Genomic DNA, 17,787 nt, shown 5'->3' on the forward strand with positions numbered 1-17,787 from the left:
AAGGAGACTGCTCTTCTCTTTCCCCTACTCTTTCTTGATACCTGGAATATGGCTAGGAAAGGCTAAGTCCCAGCAGCCTTTTTGGTCCAAGGAGCAAAGTTATGATTGAAGATAGGAGAACAAGAAGACAGGGGAGCCTGGGTCCTCTCCCTCTTTCATCTCCTTTGTACCATGGAGCACCCTGTTGGTGGTAGACTGACTCCCTTGGGGTGTCTTAACATGAGAAGGAAATGAGCTTCTACCCTGTTTGAGCCAGTGATAGTTGGGGTTTTCCATTCCTCTCAACTCAGCTTAATCCTAACTAATACTCATGGCTTCTGATTTGACCCTTGGCTTGAGTTCCTGCCTTGGTCACCTGCCCAGCATGAGGCTGAGGGTCCTGCCTTGCTCCTCCTGCGCACTGGAGTTCTGTCCCTGCCCCATCTCAGTGCCACCTACTGGTGCTCCCATCCATGCTCTCTGCAGGATTGTGTGTTGCTGCGTTTGCCTCTTGCCAGGATGGAGTATAGTCTGCCGCTCCAGTTGCTTTCTTAGAGTGAACCCTGCTGCTTCCCTCTTCTCTCTCATCCTCTTACCGCGGCTCCTGCCCTGTGCCTGACAGGCTGGCAGCTCTCTGGACATCTACAGCAGGACCGATGCCTGCAGAGCCTTCCCCAATGGGCAGGTCCACGAGCAGCCAGTTCTGGAGATGTAAAAACAATGGTACCTTCATTCATGTACTCGTTCAACTGATATTTATCAAGTGTCGATCTTGGGCACTGGGGACACAACAGTAGGACAAGGTCGAGAGATGGTGCACTGGGTACAAGCACAGGCTGTAGAGCAAGAACGGCAGACACAGGCGTCAAAGACCCTGGAACTGATCACAGGAATTTTTAGGGGTTTCCTTTAAGGTTATGCCCATGACCTTGGTTACGTGTGCAAGTCTGCATAAGTCACTACACCTCTCCAGCCTTCAGCTTCCTCACCTTCCCCATCTGAACATGACAAGGCTGAACTGGATGATGTTTAAGATTCTGTGCAGAGCTGTCCTCCTACGAAGGGAGAAAAAGGCCTAGGAGTCCTTAAGCCCAGGTTTGCCACCCGTGGGCTGCTGCCTGATTTAGGGCCTTAAGACAGCTCCTATTTAATTATTTATTATAATTCTGTGGGTTGATGGGGGCTCAGCTGGACAGTTCTCCTGGTGACAGTTCCCTTTACCCCTCTGACCTCTGTGCTCATATAGAAATGGGGTACACTTGTACCGACCCAGAATTCTCACAGAATTCATGAGATAATAGCGCGGGTAACCGATAGTAGAGGAGGAGAAGTTTCTCTTTATTGAAATAAACCAGTTACTAAATGAAGAAGGAATTATAGAATTAGAATGTCACCATGTTTAACTCCCAGAGAATTAATGGGTCCAGGCATTGGGCATCAACAGCTGCTAATGTCACAAAAAGGAAGCCAACTAGACATTATGTCCCTTTGATGGAAGAACACAACACCTGCTTTGATCTTAATCTGATCTAACCTCTAGACTCAACTGTCAATTTACAGGAATTATAGAAGACAGAGCAATATGTTAAACTACATCATGGGCTTGTAATCATCAAAACACAGACTATGGACAATCTACAAGGTATATGCTCTGCCTTCTTCAATAATAAATTACAAAGAAAAAGAGAAAGAGGGGAGAGAAAACTAGGGATTAAAAGAGATTTAGGAGACATCAACCAATCACAACTGAGCGCATCTTATTTGGATCTTGATTTAATCCAATAGTTTAAAAAAATGCTTTTTGGCATAGAAAAATTAGAAATTTGAACACTGACTGAATATGTAATGATATTAAAGAATTATTGTTTTCAGAAAGACACAAGATAATGAGTAAATAGTAATAGACAAAGTACAAAGAAGTGTCCAGAAGCAAGGACCTATCATTAACTAAGTCTGGGGCGTATGGGAGAAAGAGACTGTACTGGGAGTCCTACCCCCAACCTGGCCATTAGCTCACCCTGCGTGTAGCCTTGGTCGAGTCTTTTCCCCTCCCCAGCCCTCAGTTTTCCCATCTATGTAATGAAGCAAGTGGATCCAATGGGTCTGTGAGGACTTGTTTATCTCTGGCCTCCTTTTGCTTTGTCCTCACCTGTGCAGCCCTGGAGCCTTTACTTGGTGCCTGTATCACCCCTACCATGTGTCCATAAGAGCATAAAAACAGCAGGATGGGCAGAAGCCCATAGCTCATGGGCCCTGCAGAACAGAAGAGGCCACCTCCCTGAGCCACCTTGCCTGGAGGATCAAGCTGCATGATCCCAGGTGGACCGGTCCAAGCCCAAGGGAAAAGATGTGCAGGAAAGAAACCTCTGGAGAGGGACTTCACTGGTGGTGTAGTGGTTAAGAATCCGCCTGCCAACGCAGCGGACACGGGTTCGAGCCCTGGTCCGGGAAGATCCCACATGCCGCGGAGCAACTAAGCCCGTGCGCCACAACTACTGAGCCTGCGCTCTAGAGCCCGTGAGCCACAACAAGAGAGGCCACTGCAATGAGAAGCCCACGCACTGCAATGAAGAGTAGCCCCCGCTCGCCACAACTAGAGAAAGCCTGCACACAGCAGCAAAGACCCAACGCAGCCAAAAATAAATTAAAAAAAAAAATTAAAAAAGAAACCGCTGGAATACTTCATCACCCACAAACCACACACATGAGTTATCTGCTCACTGGGATGGTTTGGCTTTTCCTGACGACTGGGGCCTTTTGGTGTAGCTCCCTGGACCTACATCCTGGTCTGGTCACCTGCTCGGGACTTCAGCTGAGGTAGGGTCCCGCTGCCTTTGACACACATCTGTGGGCAGAAATGTCACGGGACCATTCCATATCACCTGCCCCTTGATTCCTTGTTGCTGGCCTCTGCCCACCTGCCCTTCCAATAGCATCACTAAGAAAGTATCAACCTTAGCACAGAACCTCACACATTGAAAATGTTCAATAAATAGAGAGGACTTCCCTCCTTCACCATCACAGAGGCTTAAAATTCTCTTGAATCATCAGGAGCTTTATCTCCAGAAGTTTGAAATAAAATACCCACCACCTGCTACCAACACCAACCAATTTAACACAGGAACTAAATAATACCCCAGCCCCAAAGAGTAAGAAAGACAATTCCATGAAAGTGAGCAGTACAGAGTAGCAGCTAAACCCACCGTGTTGGTGTCAAACCTGAATTCAAATCCTTGCTCTGCCACCTGCAAGCTCTGTGATTATGGGTGAGTTAACCTCTCTGCAGCTAATTTCACAAGAGTGCTGGGACGATGAAATGATTCACTGCATACGCTGCTTCGTGCCTCACACACTGGGAGGGCCCAAGATGTATTGACAATAGTTTTTATTGGGAGGCCTCCATTGTAGCATCCCATGGGTGCTCCACCATCACCTCCCCACCCCCAATTAAACCTTGTCTCCTTTCCCTGTCCCTTATAAAAAATGATCTTTCCACCAGTGCTTCATTCTGCAGCCTGGTTAGCTAAGCCTGTGATGTTGCAGTGTCTGATAATGGAACGCTACCTTTTTTTTTTTTTTTTTTTTTTTGGCTGCATTGGGTCTTCGTTGCTGCGCGCAGGCTTTCTCTAGTTGCGGCGAGCGGGGGCTACTCTTCGTTGCGGTGCGCGAGCTTTTCATTGCAGTGGCTTCTCTTGTTGCGGAGCACGGACTCTAGGCGCGCGGGCTGCAGTAGTTGCGGCATGCGGACTCAGTAGTTGTGGCTGGCAGGCTCTAGAGCGCAGGCTCAGTAGTTGTGGTGCACGGGGCTTAGTTGCTCCGCGGCATGTGGGATCTTCCCGGACCAGGGCTCGAACCCGTGTCCCCTGCATTGGCAGGCGGATTCTTAACCACTGTGCCACCAGGGAAGTCCGCCTTGTCTCATCATAGGAGGGTTTCAGGCAAGGTGGAAGGCCAATACAGAGGGTGCCTTGAGCCTGAGCTGCCTTCTAAAGGCACCTTGAGAATCACAACTCTTTGATGCCACCTCCAACTACTCCATGTCACCTCTGTGGATGACAGACCTGGATCTCTGGCTGCTGCCCCACTGGAGATAGGACATATGGTAGCACAGGGAGGGCTCTTGATGTTGAGGGACCAACAAAGTGGAATCAGGAGCCAAAGAGACCACAACCCAAATCCCGCTCTACCACTGCATAAATCGGGGATATTAATGCCCAGCTCCCAGGCTGGCGAGCATAGAGGAGGGAATACTTTTACGTGTTGGTGTCCCCGCAGCCCCTGCCTTCCTGTACCTGGACCTCTGCTGGCCTCTAGTGGCCACTGGATAAATTGCACAGAGAGTTGGCCTGAAAACCGGCATGTGGGAGAAATTTTGCCCCAACTTCTGAATTTTCCTAATACTGGGATTCTCAACCGTGACAGACCCATAACTCCCTTTTCACAAAATGTATTTTGTGGGTGGTGTCGTTGTTGCTTCCGAGGCTTCAGAATTCATGATGAACTTACTTCAGATTGTGCGTGACCACTGGGTACATATACTTGTCCCTGTGGGATTTGTCGTTGGATGTTATCTAGACAGAAAGAATGATGAAAAGCTAATTGCCTTCCGGAACAGGAGTCTGTTATATAAAAGGGAATTAAGACCCAGTGAAGAAGTCACGAGGAAGTAAAAGTTGCTGCTGAATTACAGAATGTTCACATTTTTTAAATTATAAGAGAAATAACACATTCATTACTTAAATATATATACATAGTGTAATGATAGTAATTTTTAAAGATTTTAAGCACTTTATTGAAGTATTGACATATAATAAATGACATATTTATAGTGTACAATTTGCTAATTTTTGATTTATGTAAATTCTCATGAAGCCATCATCACATCAAGATAGTGAACATCTCAATCACCCCCCAAAATTTCCTTGTGCCCCTTTCTACTCCCTAATCCCCCAAAAAACTACTGATCTGTTTTGTCATTATAGATTAGTTTACACTTTCTAGAGTTTTCTATAAATGGGCTTATACAGTATATACTCTTTTTTTGGTCTGGCTTCTTTCACTCAGCATAATTGTTTTGAAATTTATCCACGTTGTTGTGTGTACCAATCATTCATTCCTTTTTATTGATTTGTTTAATCCATTCATAATGATGGTAAATTTAAAAATCAGCATAATGCTTTAACTATAATATAAAAGAGAAACTGGGGGAAAGTAATAAAATAATAGGTAAGTTCTATGAAGATGCTCAGGCATGATTACACTAAAACATATAATGACGTAGTCACATGCTTTACCTATACATGCAGTTATATGAGCCCAGTTCTTTGCCAGAAATTTTGGTTTGACTCCAAAGGCCAGCAATTGGCCACCCCATGCAAGAGGGTCCGAAGCTGGGTGGATGACGTGTGGGGACTGAGATTAAGCAGAGAAAGTGGACACAGGCAAATTTTAGCTCAGTGGAAAGATTCATTTCTCGAAGGGCTGACTTTCAGGGTGGTATGCTTCTTTTTGAACTATGTGAATGGTGTGTCTGGACTGGACCACCATGGAATTTCTCCAGTCTATTAATTACTCAGACTTATGGACCTGCTAAGGTCCATGAGTGTATTTCACTCTTCTTGCATTTCACAGCACAACCAAGGAGCTTCCATTGCACTTTCCTGAGCAGAGACATAAGTGTCCCTCCTTGCCCCATGCTCCCAGGTCCAGCAGCAGGCAATGGTACTTCTCAGTCCTGCTGGGGGTCCCCCTTGGGACAAAATATGATTTTATGGGAGAAAGTGTTTGGCAATGCTTTTGGGGTATCAAGGCTTTAGAACCTTCAGTTATATTTACTTTCCTGGATAATCTACCCACTGTGTTTTTATTAAAGAAATCTGTTGCTTGCTGGTAACCCTTGGCTTCTGAGTGGCCAGTTCTTGCAAGGAATTCACTCCAGAAACTTTGAAAAATTTAGTTTACACAACACTAATGCTACAGAGAAGGATCCAAAGTCCATGGTGGGACACGTAATATTCAGGTTCTCTAGTCTTTGTTTCTTAACTTCGTTTTTAACTTGTCACCCAATATTTCCCCCTGAAGCCAATTAAAGACGTTACACTTTCATTCTTATGTTTTGCTTCCTTCTGTTTTCCTTGGGAATGTTTTCCTTCTACTTCTTCTAACTTCTTGAGTTGAACGCTCAGTTTGCTTGTTTTATTTGAATGAAAGCAGTTAAGATTATGAATTTACTTCTAAATAAATTTCAGACACTTAATATATTAATGTCATTTTCATTGTTTTGCAAACCTGTTATTCCAGATTTTAATTTGCCTTTGACCCAATAATTATTCAGAGGGGAAAAAGTGTGTGTGTGTGTGTGTGTGTGTGTGTGTTTCTGTTAAAGTTATAAGAAACTGGGGTTTTTAAATTATAGCCAGAGTATGGAGCTTATGTAATGCCTCCTTTGGGGACAAATTGAGGTACTATTTGTAGCCTAGTTTATAATCAATTTTGTCACTATTCCTGAAGTATTTGAGAAGGTATATATTCTGTGGGGTAAAGTACAAGCCTAAAAGTAAAGTCAAAAATTCATTCTTATGAATATATGGTTTGAATATGTCTCAGTAGTGACTGTCTTTTCATGTATTTTTCCTGGAACACAGGTTACCTGTCAGATCTGCAAACTCACCTTTTTCAGCTCTGGTGTCTTTGTCCCAGTTTAAGGCTCTAATCTTTATCATCCATATCCGTCCTTTTTTTGTCCCATTGTTTTCCACATGTCTTTCTGCTCTGCATTTGAAGAACTTCCCAAGTGTGTGACTACAGCCTTGATTGACTCTTCTGCCGTGTGGATTCTGCTCCTTCTGCCTTCAATACAGATTTCATTTCTGTCACTGGATTTTAGTTCCTTGTATTCTGCATTTCAGCCAGCGGTATCATTTGGGGGTTTTCTCATATTTTATTGAAAACTCAAAGCAGACACTTCCTTAAATTTTCCTCTGGTTTCTATAGCAATTTATTGCCAGAGCATACTTTTCCAGTATTGCCATTAAAACTGACAAGTGCAGCCCCTAGCTGGGCCTGTGCTTAGTGCACCTGCAGACAAGATAATTAAATTAAACCACAGGATGTCTCTGTTACTCAGGATCTGGCACTCAGCACTGGCACAGGACCACTTAACCCGAAACATCCACTCTCTTGACTAACGATGTTTAGGCCCCGGGCAGATGCTTCTTTACATCTTACCCTATGTTCATGGGGAAAAATGCAACTGCGTCTAAAGGTTTGATGAAAGCTTAATGACTCCTGCTTGGTACAATTTCAGAGTCCAGAGACGTTTTGAGCAGAAAAGAAGGAAAGAGAAAGGACTAATTAACTTGTCAGAGCTTTCCTCTCAGGTAGCTTGAACGCGATAGATTTGAACACAATGAAATATCATTTTCTAGTAGTGCTGAGTGTACAATTCTTATTTTCATGTTTCTACTCATGGTTCTGGAAGTACACAGGAATTAGTACAGTATTTGCCTCAGTTGTAAAAAGCTGAGGAAATTTTTGTAATGTTGCATAAATCACATTACATATTACTCTTAAATTTTTATATATGTTTAGACTTCAGACATAATATGATACTAATTCTTTACATTAGCAACAAGATGGACATTGAATGCTAGACTTATGAATTTTAACATTTTCATTTTAAAAGTTTTAAATTAAAAAAAGTTTTAAAATTAATTTAAAATTTAAATAAAATTTAAGTTAAATTTTAAAATTAGAAGTTACTTAATAAAATTTAATTAAGCTTTCAAAGAGTAAAATAAAGTGTTTGGCTTTATATAAATAATTTTGATATAAAAATTTAATATTCATTCATTCTAATTTGTATTTTGCCTTTTGAATTATTAGATATCTTTCAATATTTTAAAAAAGCTAATTTTTGGAAAACAGAAAATTAATACATTTTTCACATAAATTTATGTTTTTGATGAAAATATATTTAAAAATTTGTACTTTGAATATATTTATGTTTTTAATTCTTAAATATATTGAAAAATTTTGATAATAGTAATATAATTAGTGATTTGTTGAAAGGGAGATAAGAAAAATAAATTTCATGGAATAGTTATAATCCTTTATGAATTATGTATATGTTTATTATTCATCCCAACATTGTCAGCCCATTTACAGAGCATCTAGACATGTGGAATAAAAATTAAATTCATTCATCTTTGACATTTTGCTAACTTTCAGTCATATATAAACCATAGCTTCATACACATTTAAAAATTTTATCCTTTTAAAGGAATGTTTGTCAGAATATGAGGATATAAAATATTTTAGTTAACAGTTTGCTAGTTTGATTTATAACTTGTAAATATTTATTTAGACCAATGATCTGTGGCTTCCATGTCTTCTTGTCCCAGGTTGCAACGTCCAGAATTTATTCTTGGGTCCCAAGTTGGGTCCCAGGTTGGGTCCCATTTCCTTGAATGGGTAGGAATCCATTCAGGGCTCATGTCTGTCACAGTTGGGGCGTGGGGGTAGAGGGTCCCTCTGGTCCCCCTTTGAGTGCTGCCATCATCCCCTCTAAGACTTTTAGCTGCAGGGAGACCCTCCCCTGGCCCAATTTCCAGCATGTGGTCCTGGGCTATGGAAGCCTCTCCTCCTACCCAGGGCTCTAATTCTACACAGACATGGTTGTTTGGGTCATCTGAGGCACCTGCATATTTTTGGCCCCAAACGGTACTTCATAAAGTGGTACCCAGAGAATACCCTCCTCCCAGAGTTCAACCTCCACCAGAGCTCTGGCTGGCTTCACATCCCAAGATGCAATGCGCTGCTGTCCCACTGGGGAGGGAAATCCAAAGCCAGAGGGTATGGGGCATCACTGCCCACTTAGAAAGCTCTTCTTACTTCCTTTCTGTCAGACCTTATCACCCTGTTTCAGAGGATGGAGTGAACATCAGTAACAGAACTTTCTCGTGCTTCCTTTTTGCTATAGTTGGTGGAAATGTCTCCCAGACTTCCTTGGTGACAAATGATACTAAGATGTGTGGCCTTCATGGGGAGGTGACAGGTTGTCAGGTCACCATTCCGTGGATGGTTAACCCCATCCTTCCTCTCCTGGCAGGTCTCTTTTGGTTGTAAGTGACAGAAACTCAATTCAAACGTGTTTACACAAGAAAGGACATTTATTGAATCATAGGGTAGCAGTAAGGGCAAAAGGGTGTTTAGGTTGCAGAAAGGGTGGACCCTGGGGCTGGAATCCTGTCTGGACTCTGATCCCTGTTCAAGGAGGCTTATTCTCTCGGATGGGCCGTATCCACGTGATTCTAAACTGTCCGCCTCTGGCCCCACACCCGAAGTCTTCCTGGGAGAAGCTGAGCTGCTCTGCTTAATTTCAGTTCAAAATACACTGGTTGGGGCATGGGCACACCCTGTCACCTGGAAGTCAGGGCCCTGTGACTGTGGCACTAAAGCCCCATGGTGGAAGGAGTTCCCTCAAAGGTGGTACTGTTCCCAGAAGGGAAGGGGGGTGCGCAGACAGAGCAACCAGCCCTCTCTACCCTATCCCACCGTTGTCAGCAATCCTTCCAGGCCCATCTGCCATTTCTGCCTGAGTTTGGCCTCAAGACTGAGCCAATTTGCATGTAAGACCAGGGTATTTCCAGGAGAGTGATGACATCACAGAACTGGGGTTCCAGAAGGTGGGGATGGCTCAGCACTCCCGTCTTCTTTAGAACAAGGAGAGCGGTGAGCTGGGCGGGACTAAAGTGTAGTCCATGAGGAAGAGGAGGCTCCTACCCAAACGACTTTGTTCTACAGATTCTCACAGAAAGCCCTAGGCCGGCTGGGACCTGGGGTCAGAGAGGGATAGGAGAGCGGTAAGCTCGGGAGGGGAAGTTGGGGGTGCACCTGCCCGAACCACTTTTTCCCCAGGGAACCCCAAGAGGGGCCTTCATGGGCAGAGATGGAGCTCCCTGCTTTCCGAGGTTCAGTGATACCTGTCTCTGTAGGACCCTACTGAGTCAGAGCAGAGTAACGTTGCATGAGACACACTTATACTAAACACTTATTTGTTGTTTGTCTGAAATTCTAATGTAACAGGGCATCCTGTAATTTTATTTGCTAAATCTGGCAACTGTAGGGTGGAAGAGAGAGGCAAAAGAATGGTCGCAAGCTCAGGCTGCAATGGAGTGAGTCTTAGGAGACAGATTAAAACATCCGTGAGGAGACAGGCATCAGGGTAGCCATGTTTTCCAAGAAGCTGCCTGACTCATGAAGCTAGTGGATGGAGGAATCCTCAGGAACATACACCTAGTTTAATGGGAAAGATACACACACACATCCCTAGTGATAGAAATAGCCTCATTCTTTGCTTTCATGGCATTGATCATTTTGAAGAACGTAGGCCAGTTATTTTATAGATTTTCCCTCCATTTGGCTTTGTCTGATGTTTCCTCAAGATTAGCTACAGGTTATGCATCTCTGGCCAGGATGCTGCATAAGTGATGTGTGTCCTTCTCAGGGTATCACATCTGGAGGCACATAATCTCTCTCTGTCCCTCACTGGTGGTGTTAATTTTTTTATTTTTTTTTTATTTTTGGCTGTGTTGGGTCTTCGTTTCTGTGCGAGGGCTTTCTCTAGTTGTGGCAAGCGGGGGCCACTCTTCATCGCGGTTCACAGGCCTCTCACTGTCGCGGCCTCTCCCGTTGCGGAGCACAGGCTCCAGACGCACAGGCTCAGTAGGTGTGGCTCACGGGCCCAGTTGCTCCGCGGCATGTGGGATCTTCCCGGTCCAGGGCTCGAACCCGTGTCCCCTGCATTGGCAGGCAGACTCTCAACCACTGCGCCACCAGGGAAGCCAGGTGGTGTTAATTTTGATTACCAGGTCAAAATACTGTCTGGTTTCTCCACTGTATTGTTACTGTTTTTCTCATGCAATCAAGGGGAGATACTTTAAGACCATGAACATAGTCAGTTCTTCACCAAGCTTCCCACCCCCTCATATTTAGCATCTATTGATGATTATTTCTTGCTCAAACCAGTTTATGATGGTTTCAAGATGGTGATTTTCCAACTTCATGACTACCTCCACATTTATCAGTCAGCATTTTCTTGTCAAGAAGAGCTCCTCTTTAATCCCCATTATGTATCTATTTATCTATTACTGTTATGAACTCATGGATTCCTATCTCATTCAGTGGGTTATAATCTGTCACTATCGTCATTTATTTTGATGGTCAAATTGTTCCAGATTACCTTGGAAACCATTTTGCATTGGTTTCACAGATATGATACCAAAAGCACATTCAACAAAAGAAAAAAATACATAAATCAGTCTTCATCAAAATTTAAAACTTTTGTGTTTCAAACAACACCATCAAGAAAGTGAAAGGCGGGACTTCCCTGGTGGCGTAGTGGTTAAGAATCTGCCTGCCAATGCAGGGGACACGGGTTCGAGCCCTGGTCCGGGAAGATACCACATGCCGCGGAGCAACTAAGCCCGTATGCCACAACTACTGAGCCTGCGCTCTAGAGCCCGTGAGCCACAACTACTGAGCCCACGTGCCACAACTACTGAAGCGCACGTGCCTAGAGTCCATGCTCCACAACAAGAGAAGCCACTGCAATGAGAAGCCCACACACTGCAACGAAGAGTAGCCCCCGCTCGCCACAACTAGATAAAGCCCACGCGCAACAACAAACACCCAACGCAGCCAAAAATAAATAAATAAATAAATTTATTAAAAAAGAAAAAGGAAAGAAAGTGAAAGGCAGCCCACAGAATGTGAGGAAATATTTGCAAAGCATGTATCTGATAAGGTTCTAATACCCGGAATATATAAAGAGCACTTACAACTCAATAATGAAAAGACAAACAACCCAACTGAAAAAATGGGCAAAGGTTCTGAAAAGACATTTTCCCAAAGTTACACAAATAGCCAATGAGCATGTGAAAAGATGATCAACATTATTAGCCAGCAGGCAAATGTAAATCAAAATCACAATGTGATACCACTTCACACCCATTAGGATAACTTTGATCAAAAAGACAGTTAATTACTCTGTTGGTGAGGATGTGGAGAAATTGGAACCTCCATACATTGCTGATGGGAATGTAAAATGGTACAGCCACTTTGGAAGTCCAGCAATTCCTCAAAAGTTTAAACTTTAGGTCACCATGTGACCCAGCAATTCCACTCTTTGGTATGTATCCAAAGGAATGGAAACATTTGTCCACACAAAACCTTGTACACGAATGTTCAGAGCAGCATTATTCATAATAGCCAAAAAATAGAAACAACTCAAATGTCCACAGACTGATGAATACATAACCATATTGTGATATATCCATACAATGGCATATTATTCAGCCGTGAAAGGGCACAAAATACTGGTACATGCTACAACATGGATGAAACCTTGAAAACATTATGTTAAGTGAAAGAAGTCAAACACAAAAGACCAGATATTGTATGACTTCATTTATATGAAATGTTCAGAATATGCCAATCTATAGAGATAGAAAGTAGATTATTGGTTGCCAGAGGCTGGAGGGAAGTGGAACAGACAGTGACTGCTAACGGATATGGGGTTTCTTTTTGGGTTGATGAAAATATTCTAAAGTTGACTGTGGGAATAGTTGCACAGTTCTGTGAAAAATGATTGAATTGTATACTTTAAATGAATTAAGTGTATGGTACGTGAATTATATATTGTGAATAATATCTCAGTAAAGCTGTTACCCAAAAAATGCTGCTCCAGATTTGGCCAGTGGGTACCCCTTTGAGCTGGCTCTCATTTCTATTTGACATGCCCCAGCATCGTTAATTTTAGACTAGGAAAAACAAAAACAAAAACAGAAACAAAACAACAGGAGACCAAAAAAAAAAAAGTATTTGTAAAATAATACATGAGAGGAAAGAGAAACAGGCAGGAGGGGGGCAGTGAGTAAGCGAGGACATTTGGTTGCTCTCTCCAGATTCCCCAGAAGACTCTCTCTCCTGGGAGACCCTAGGACCCGCAGGCCTTCCGCTGCCTACCCTCCACTGCGTCTCCTCCCCTCTGAGGATGGCGACCCTGCTTCTCATCTCCTTGGTCAGCTGTCTCGTTGCTGTGAATCAAGCCAGCCTCATCAACCGATGTGACTTGGCCAAGGTGCTGCACCAGGAAGACTTGGATGGCTTTGAGGGCTACTCCCTGAGTGACTGTGAGCGCTGTTTCCTCACACCCTCACACCCCCTTTCTCCTCCTCTCCCGGTCATGCCCTCTGTGGCCATCTTTCTTTTTCTCTCATTTGTTTTTCAAAGTCAGGTTCAAAAAGCAGCCTTCTCCAAGAAGCCTTTTCCAACATTCGATATTTGTTCCACGATTCTTAACTGAGCACTTATTATGTCCCAGGAACTATTTTAGGCCCTGGGGATACAGATATCAACACAGCCCCTTCTCTCGTAGTGTTCACATTCTAGGGGAAGAGACAGCAAGAAAGAAACACACAAATATATGAAGTGCTTCCTGGTGGTGATAAATGCTATGCAGAAGAATAAAGCAGGGGGGAGTGATGGGTGACATTGTTCTAGAGGGGGAAGTCAAGGAAGGCCTCTCTGAGGAGGTGACATTGAGCAGTGCTGAATGGAATAAAGGACCTAGTCCCCCAAACATCTGGTGGAAGAGCATTCCAGGCGGAGGGAACAGCCAGTGCAAAGGTTTCATCCTACTCCATGGTAGAGATAGCTCCCTCTTGCCTAGAATTGTAAGGCACGTCTGCCTTATAACACTCTCTCCTTTCATCTTACTTTGTGGGTTTTTTAGGTACATATCTTCATTCTTATTCTATAGGCACCTTGAAGGCAGCATCTGCATTTGAGCCAGCTAAATGTCCCTCACTGGGTTTTGCACAGTTTCTGGCACACAGTAGGTGATCATTAAGTGCAGAAATCATGCATGGACAGATGGATGGTTGAGTGGTTGTACTGATGGGTGGATGGACTGAAGAATGAGAGGAGAAGCTAATGGGTGTTTCTGGCCCGCTAGCCCCATCTAGCCTCTTAGGCTTTGTTCCTTTCTTCTTTTTTTTTTTTTTAAATTAATTAATTAATTATTGGCTGTGTTGGGTCTTTGTTGCTGCGCGCAGGCTTTCTCTAGCTGTGGCGAGCGGGGGCTACTCTTCGTTGAGGTGTGCAGACTTCTCATTGCGGTGGCTTCTCTTGTTGTGGAGCACAGGCCCTAGAGCGCGTGGGCTTCAGTAGTTGTGGCTCGCCGGCTCTAGAGCGCAGGCTCTGTGGTTGTGGCACACGGGCTTAGGTGTCTTAACCACTGCGCCACCAGAGAAGACTGTTCCTTTCTTCTGATTCCTCGTCTCCCTTTCTCCTCCGTCTTCCTTGTCCCTCAGCTTGGCCCCCCTCTAAAAACCCTCTTCTCCCTGTTCTAAGGGCTGTGCCTGGCTTTCGTGGAAAGTGACTTCAACAGAACAAAGGTAAATGAAAATACAGATGGCAGCTTTGACTACGGCATCTTCCAGATCAACAGCCACTACTGGTGCAACGATTACAAGAGTCACACGGAAAACATTTGCCAAGTGGACTGTCAAGGTCTGGCCAGGGCCCCAGGGTGGGAGAGGTGAGAGAGATGACCAGGCTCTACTCACGGGACTTCCCTTCCCACACACAGCCTGGAAACAACCCCAGAGGATTGGCTCAAGGAATCAGGGAATCCCTTTACTGAGCAGAGTGTTGACTCGTGTCCCTAAATGCCCATAGGAGGTTCTGCAGTGTGCTAGCAGGATCCAGAAAAGCTCTGCACAGGCAGTAGCAGTAGAGCAGTGCAGCAGCCAACATTTATTGAGAGCGTATTATATACTCAGTACTTTACATACATAGCTCATTTCATCCAACTTGCCATGCAATAGAAACTAGTATGATTCCCACTTTATTGGTGAGCAAACTGAGGCTCATAGAACCAGTGCTGAATGCCAAACTGGTGGCCCTGAAGTCTCAGCTCTCACCACCAAGTAGAGCTGCCTTTGGCTAATGGTCTGACCGAAGGCCAAGTGCAAACTCCCACCTCAGGGCTAATCCAGGAGGCTCCACAGGTCCATGATTCTGTCCCCCATCTCCTCCTTTGTACTCTGATTAATGGCCCTGGGCTCTTACCTGAAGAGCCTCCCTCCTTAGGCAGGACTTTACCTTCGTCTCTGTGCTGCCTCTTTGGGCATTTCCTTTCCCTAGAATCCTCCACACTTGGGGTGAACTACCATCCACTAGGAAGTATGGCAGTAAACAGGCTCAAATCTCAGCCCTCCTGCTCCTCCTGCCCCCACCCCCCCAACCATCTCCAACCTCCAGCAGCCATTGTACGGATGTCCAAATGAGCCTCTGAGGGGGAAGACTTGCCTCGTCCGGAAGTTCTCAGCCACTGGGTGGCACATGCCTTACAGGGAGAGCCAGTCTTTGGGATTGTCCCCTGTGCTCTGACGGATATTCTCTTTCTCCCTTTCAGAACTGCTGAGCTCCAATCTTCTTTCAATCATCAACTGTGCGAAAAAGATTGTGTCCAGAGCAGGGGGGTTGAAGAACTGGTGAGGAGGACATGGTGGGACGAAGTTAGTGGGCAGAGCCTTAAGAAAGATGTAGTGACAGAGAAAGGGACAGTAGGCCAGGACCTGACCTTTTCTACAGTCTAGAAAAATGTGGGATGTGGCAGGGCTTGGAACTCCGACTTAGAAGACCTGGGATCTGGCTCTTCCTCTGACACTGTATTAAACAAAACTCTTTTGGTTGCAGGAACAGAACAACTTGAGCTAGCTGGGGGAGATTTATTCTGAGAGGACAAGGTGTCCTGCTGAGCCCACACGAGGGGTGCAGTTGGGCCTCAGGAAGAGGGTGGAAGCAGGGCTGGAAACTTTCCCTTGCAGGTTTCTGCTTCTCTTTGTGCATTGGCTTCACTACTCCCTCTGCAGACCAGCTTTCTCTGCTCTACAGTCCACCAGACAGACTATGTCTGCCCTGAATCTATGGGCTAATGTCCTAAGCAACCATAGAGACTAGCTAGGCTCAGTCCCAGTCCAAGTGCCTGGCAGAGAGGATCTGATGTGTTCAGCTTGGACCCTGTGTCCCGGCTCCATTCATTCAGCTATAGGCATGGAAGCAATTAAGCAACATAAACATGGCTGCCACGGGCCCTCTCTCCATAATTGGCAGCAACATTTTCTATAAAAAGTGTTGTTGGGCTTCCCTGGTGGCTCAGTGGCTAAGAATCCACCTGCTAAAGCAGGGAACACAGGTTCGAACCCTGGTCCGGGAAGATCCCACATGCCGCGGAGCAACTAGGCCCGTGAGCCACAACTACTGAGCCCACGCGCCTGGAGCCCGTGCTCCGCAACATGAGAAGCCACCGCAATGAGAAGCCCGAGCACCGCAACAAAGAGTAGTCCCCGCTCGCCACAACTAGAGAAGGCCCGCGCGCAGCAATGAAGACCCAACGCAACCAAAAATAAATAAAATTTATTCTTAAAAAAAAAAAAGAACCAATCTTCTTTCTCTCCACAGGGTAAAATGGAGGTTGCACTGTGAAGGCCGGCCACTCTCCTACTGGATGACAGGATGCCACCTGGCATGAGACAGGGAGCAGACCTGTGGTGGAGTCATTCCAGAACTCCTCTCCTCACTTGAGAATTCTTCATTTCTTCTTCCCCTTGCCTCCACTTCAAGTTATTTTCTTCCTTTCCCATTTGCAAATAAAACTGACAAGAGTCCCAGGAATAAATGGTTTTCTAGGGCTTCCTCCTTGTTCCTATCCAGGCCCAGGCCCCTGGTTCCTGACTGTCATTTGCAAACCAAGAAGACCACGATGAAGTTTCTATATTTTTGGAATTATTAAAGCATTCCTGTGCAAAGAATGTGTTAATTTCTTCATGATTAATCCCAAGTATATTTGAGTACCTAATAGAGTATGAGTGTGCTAGGTACTAGAAAAAGGATGATAAATCTGTAAATATTGTACATGAGGTGTTCCTAATCGCTCTGGAGAAGATTATGGATCTTCTCCATACACAGATAATGGATACAATGAATAAATGGATACATACAATGATTGCAATGGATAATGATATGGATAATAAATCTATAGTTATTGGTTTGAAACAGTATCAAGATCCAAGTAATTCCTCCAAAGTCAACAATTTTTGAAGTAAAAGAGCTCAGAAGTAGGTAATGGGTGGGGCTAAGGGTCTGATATATTGAGGTGGAGAAAGTCGTGGTGGGGATGGAGAAATGTGCTTGGTGATTTGGGGGTACTTTAGGAAAATGGGCTAGAAACCAGCTTTTTAAGAGTTTCATACTAGACTGTTGATGGCTTTAATGAGTTATACCTTGATTTGCATATTTAAGACTCATGAAAACACTCAAGTCGAAGGATTGCATCTTTGGTGGTCATTTCTCGCACAGAGTTGGGAAATCTAAATTTTTAAAGTTCAGTGGATAGTTGGCGCTAATTACTTAGTACTCTAGTCTTCTCTGGGAGTTTGAAAAAGAAGCCAGCTGCTTTACATGTCCGCACCATTCGATCCTGTAAACTCACACTTTGGACTCTACGCTAAACGTACACTTGAATAGAAGCGGTAAACTCCAAGACTTCTGGGCGCGGGAGTTGCGGAAGGGGACCTAAAGGCAGAAACGAGCCCGGAGTGGGAGGGGCGAGGGACAGGTCCGAGCACCGCCCTCGTACCACTCCCACCAAACTGGCTCCCCCCCCTCAGGCCTCCGTTTTAAACAGCGCGTGCGCGCAGGCGCGCGTGCGCAGGCGCGCGTGCGCAGGCGCGCGTGCGC

The 17,787-nt window shown here is 44.7% G+C and overlaps 1 protein-coding gene and 1 pseudogene across 3 annotated transcripts in view; both read left to right on the plus strand.

The window, feature by feature from the left end:
- LYZL6 (lysozyme like 6) overlaps positions 1–17,684 on the plus strand; it is a 34,908-nt gene extending 17,224 nt beyond the window's left edge. The window contains exons 2-5 of one of the 2 annotated variants that reach the window (XM_082373881.1): positions 12,945–13,172; positions 14,395–14,553; positions 15,461–15,539; positions 16,510–17,683. In XM_082373881.1, coding sequence (XP_082230007.1) covers positions 13,034–13,172; positions 14,395–14,553; positions 15,461–15,539; positions 16,510–16,579 — 447 coding nt within the window. In that variant the 5' untranslated portion in view covers positions 12,945–13,033 and the 3' untranslated portion in view covers positions 16,580–17,683. Of the gene's footprint in view, positions 1–12,944; positions 13,173–14,394; positions 14,582–15,460 lie in introns of both variants that reach the window. The other variant, XM_082373880.1, reaches the window with a different exon arrangement.
- Positions 3,984–7,272, plus strand: LOC309619084 (NADH dehydrogenase [ubiquinone] 1 beta subcomplex subunit 1 pseudogene; annotated as a pseudogene). Its single transcript has one exon. The product of its transcript is annotated as an NADH dehydrogenase [ubiquinone] 1 beta subcomplex subunit 1 pseudogene (transcript).
- Positions 17,685–17,787: the final 103 nt, after the last annotated feature.

This window comes from Balaenoptera borealis (assembly GCF_965194805.1).
Source record: "Balaenoptera borealis genome assembly, chromosome: 20".
Classification (NCBI taxonomy): Eukaryota; Metazoa; Chordata; class Mammalia; order Artiodactyla; family Balaenopteridae; genus Balaenoptera; species Balaenoptera borealis.